The sequence below is a fragment of the Herpailurus yagouaroundi genome, unplaced genomic scaffold (genome assembly GCF_014898765.1).
Source record: "Herpailurus yagouaroundi ecotype Mexico unplaced genomic scaffold, PumYag 202, whole genome shotgun sequence".
Lineage (NCBI taxonomy): Eukaryota > Metazoa > Chordata > Mammalia > Carnivora > Felidae > Herpailurus > Herpailurus yagouaroundi.
The window spans coordinates 15,361,518-15,366,167 of record NW_024412433.1 but is presented as its reverse complement, the minus strand read 5'-3'; the positions used below and the strand labels follow the sequence as shown (position 1 = coordinate 15,366,167).

At 46.2% G+C, this 4,650-nt stretch overlaps 1 protein-coding gene across 5 annotated transcripts in view; it reads left to right on the top strand.

Annotated features, from left to right (window-relative positions):
- ACSL3 (acyl-CoA synthetase long chain family member 3) overlaps nucleotides 1-4,650 on the top strand; it is a 79,293-nt gene that overhangs the window by 67,704 nt on the left and 6,939 nt on the right. For all 5 annotated transcript variants that reach the window (XM_040450883.1, XM_040450882.1, XM_040450879.1 and 2 more), the window contains 3 exons: nucleotides 887-1,078; nucleotides 2,365-2,479; nucleotides 4,077-4,234. In XM_040450883.1, coding sequence (XP_040306817.1) covers nucleotides 887-1,078; nucleotides 2,365-2,479; nucleotides 4,077-4,234 — 465 coding nt within the window. The remainder of the gene's footprint in view (nucleotides 1-886; nucleotides 1,079-2,364; nucleotides 2,480-4,076; nucleotides 4,235-4,650) is intronic.

Sequence of the window (4,650 nt, the reverse complement as noted above, 5' to 3'; positions counted from 1 at the left end):
TTTTTTTCAACGTTTATTTATTTTTGGGAAAGAGAGAGACAGAACATGAACGGGGGAGGAGCAGAGAGAGAGGGAGACACAGAATCGGAAACAGGCTCCAGGCCCTGAGCCATCAGCCCAGAGCCTGACGCGGGGCTCGAACTCACGGACCGTGAGATCGTGACCTGGCTGAAGTCGGACGCTTAACCGACTGCGCCACCCAGGCGCCCCAGGCATAAATCTTTTATTTATTTATTTATTTATTTATTTATTTTTAAAAATTTTTTTTCAACATTTATTTATTTTTGGGACAGAGAGAGACAGAGCATGAACGGGGGAGGGGCAGAGAGAGAGGGAGACCCAGAATCGGAAACAGGCTCCAGGCTCTGAGCCATCAGCCCAGAGCCCGACGCGGGGCTCGAACTCACGGACCGCGAGATCGTGACCTGGCTGAAGCCGGACGCTCAACCGACTGCGCCACCCAGGCGCCCCATAAATCTTTTAAATACAGTGTAATTTTGATTTTATACAGAGAGGTATTTATTAAATATGTGATTTAATACTTTCATCAGATGTATAAGAATCTCTACAGAATCCCTAAAGGATTTACCTGTGTAGTCTAGGTAATTATTTAATACCGCAAGTGTTGGATTTTTCGGTGTAATTTTTTTTTCTTGGACTAGTGGTTTTAAGTGCAGAAGTGCTTATGGTTAAGCAACTGAAAATTTGTACCTAGTTCTATATTAATGGGTTTTGCTCATTCATGCTGTCTGCCTTACTTCTTTTGGGAAACTCTTTGGATTGAAATCAGATGTTCCCCATTTAGACACTCATAGTTTCAAATTTTCACATGATGGGCCTAGGGATAAAAATGTTGAATTAACTCTAAATTATTTGTGTTTTCTAGGTGGATACTTTAATACCGATAAACCACACCCCAGGGGTGAAATTCTTATTGGCGGTCAAAATGTGACAATGGGATACTACAAAAATGAAGCAAAAACAAAAGCTGATTTCTTTGAAGATGAAAATGGACAGAGGTGGCTCTGTACTGGAGATGTCGGGGAGTTTGACCCTGATGGTTGTTTAAAGATTATTGGTGAGCTATCTCATTTTTTTTTCCCCCCTGATAGTGGATGTTTTGGAAATAGTTTTACAAAAGAGATAACTGTTTATTTAGGGAAGAATGTATCTTTCTGCAGTGTTGATACGGTCTATTGTATCATCCCTGGAATATAAAATTTTATACTAGGGACTGTGTGGGAGTTTTAAGGCTTGACATTTTAGAAGGTCTCAGTCTGTTCAATAGCAGTGGTATTTTGAATTATTAGATAACCCTCAAAGAATCAAATTCTTAGTAGGAAATATTTATTTTTTGTGCATTCTTTGCTGTTTAGAGGTTATTGGACAGGGCTCTCTCCTGTTGGAGTGGTGTCGTGGCCTTGCCTGTGAGGAAGGCCTGGCAGTTCGAGTATTGACCCCCCCAGGGGCAAAAAATAGCTCCCCGTCTTCCCTCTTACATTCTTTTTCTCATAATAGCATTTCTGTTCCAGTCATGCTACCTAGAAACCCGGGAGGAGATGAGACTCTTCAGTCAACTCCTCGTATCTTGCCCACACCCTACTGATGTGTCATGTGAAACATGCCTCAAGACCATTCTCTTCGTTCTCTGTGCCCTCTTCCCATGATCAGGCTTACACCTTCTGTCACCTCGTTGTAAGAAGTTCCTCTCTGTTGACGTTGACATCCCTCTTGAAACACACCCTCTCACATACACACACACATACCGTGTGATTCCTCAGCACAGATCTCACTGGGCCACATTGCTGCTAGGGGCTCAGTTCGGTGTACCTCTGTTAACGGAGCCCCAGTTCGCCTCCACCTCCATCACTGGCTGTGTCCGCCCCGTCTGTGTTCTTTACCAGTGCTCTTCTACTTGGTGACCGTCCGGTCTTCCCTCAGGACTCCGCTCAGGCCTCACTTGTAGGCATTCTTTCCAAAGCAGCAGGTTGGGGAGGCTTGACACTTCACCACTGCCATACTGTCCTGACGTGATGTGTCCCTACTCACCCTGCTCTCCAGACGGTGTGTGAGCCTTCAGATGGCGCTGAGAAGTCTTTACCTTCCTGGTGTTAACTGGTCCCAGACACATGCCTGTTCAGCAGAACGTACCTGAGGCCCTGATGACAGGGTCCCTTGTCAGAAGCTGATTTTCTTTTTTGGAAGAGTTTATTTAAAACTACAAACATTAGGGTCTAATTTTACTATGTACCTTTAATTTTAGTGTAACTATTGTAATGACCTTAATTGATAGCACATGACTTCGGGAATGGCCAGTATTCATAGGTATGACTGTTACTATCTCTCATGTGCTCCCCTCCCCAGATCGTAAAAAGGACCTTGTGAAACTCCAGGCAGGAGAATATGTTTCTCTTGGGAAGGTAGAGGCAGCTTTGAAGAATCTCTCACTCATAGATAACATTTGTGCATACGCAAACAGGTAAGAAAGTAGAACTCCTGCTACTTTTGCTCAAAATGTTTGTGTTCCGTTGGCATTTCCTTCCTTGATGAATCTTCTTTGCCAGATTATACTAAGAACTCTCCCTTCTTATCTGTTGTCTCTGGGAAAGTCCTCTTCTCAGCGCAGTGTAGACACTAACTGATTCCTCCCTTGCGGTGCGTCTCCTCCTCGTCTTTCTCTGTGTCCCTGTTTCCTGCTCTGTACCTCACTGCGGTGTCCTGGCTGGTAGGGAGGTGAGGATAATCACGTCCTCCTTCCTGCCACCTTGGTACCCCCAGCTACCTGTCCCCGGCACAGGGAAGCTTCCCAGAACCAGTCAGAGCAAAGGGGGGTGAAGAAGGAAGTTGGAGGAACAGAGTCATCAAGCCACACTCCGCTCAGCACTTACAATCCTGCTCTAAACCTGGGCCTGCCTGGGACCCGGTCTGGGCCGAGGGCTTCTGCCTTAAGCTATGTTAAGCTGTGGCTGAACACATAGCATCTCTAGTCCGTGATGATAATAGAGGCAGCTGTGAAGGAGAGCTTAAAGTTAAAAATCCCAGAAGTGTATTCTTGGGAAATGTGCCGGAATCTCAGACTGGCACTGCGGTGTTCTGGGGGAAAATTATTCTCCACTGTTCGCGATCAGCTACTTTGCGGGCAGCCTAGGAACCACACCACAGCAGTTGATAAAGTGGTGATTATGAAAAAATAAAATCTGCTGTCAGAAGAACCAACTTAGAAACTTTAGACATTTTAAAGATTTACTTCATTGAATTATAAATTATTCTGCCCTTTAATTAGCTATGAGGTAACTTCTTTAGCCATGCTACAGTTCTGGATTTTATGTGTGTGATAGTAATCAGACCACCCTTCTCTCCCTGGCACACTGCTTGCCATTCCGTAGTGCCATGGGCAGGCCACCTAAGGCTCTGTCACCAAATGCTCATGATAACAAAAGAAAAAAATACAACCACATTACTTTGATTTGCTCCCAAATTTCTTTAGACACAACTTTTTTTTTTAATGTTTATTTTTGAGAGCAAGCACAAGTGGGGGAGGGGCAGAGAGAGAGGGAGACACAGAATCTGAAACAGGCTCCAGGCTCCGAGCTGGCAGCACAGAGCCCGATGTGGGGCTTGAACTCACGAACTGCAAGGTCATGACCTGAGCCGAAGTCGGACGATGAACCCACTGAGCCACCCAGATGCCCCATCTTTAGATCTAACTTCAAATTTACATTAGCTTTTATTTTGTTTAGCCAGTTGATGTGAATGACAAACTTTTTTAAAAGCAGATTTTTCTAATACTTGTAATTTTCTTTTAAGAGATGTATCCATGGAACTATTGGTAACAGTTACACATATTTGAAATTTGTCATCAAGTGTCAGATTAAGGTGTGCTTAGCAGTGAGCTGTGTCAGAGCCTGGAGCCCATGGCAAATCAGGCAGTCGCGGTGGCCGTCGCTTGAAACGAGTGGGCTAGTACCAAACACGCCTCGTGTGTGTCCTTTCGAGTAGTCCCGGGCTGATTGCAGCCACGTCTGTGTCGTTGGTAAGCACGGTGCCTCAGCCACGTTGTCCTTCGTGTATCGCAGTTACCATTCCTACGTCATTGGATTTGTCGTGCCAAATCAAAAGGAACTAACGGAACTCGCCCGGAAGAAGGGACTTCAGGGGACGTGGGAGGAGCTGTGCAACAGCTGTGAAATGGAGAACGAGGTGCTCAAAGTGCTTTCCGAAGCTGCTGTTTCAGGTGAGTGAGTGGTAGCCGGACCCTGAGGCCTGAGAGGAGAGAGCGCTTGAATTTATTACGTAGGCTCTTGTATCACAGGCCCGGTGACGCCTATTCCTGGTGTTTCCCTGCCGTTGGGTGGAGGCACATGCTGGTCAGGCCTGCATCCAGGCGCGTCCACAGGGCTCGCGTCACCTGCTCCCGTGGCTCATGTGCATGAGTCGGAATGTCCTGGCCTCTGCAGCTTCTGTCTTCTGGGTTGGCCCTTGCTCTCTTACCTCAGCTGTTTCCTGGCCACCCTGGCCCACTCTGAACTGTCCAAGGCTCTCTTCTTGCATTTTCTACACTGTTAGTGTACTGGGAGCTGCTGATACGGATAGGTCCTGTACCGTGTGTGTGTGTGTGTGTGTGTGTGTGTGTGTGTGTGTGTGTGTGTG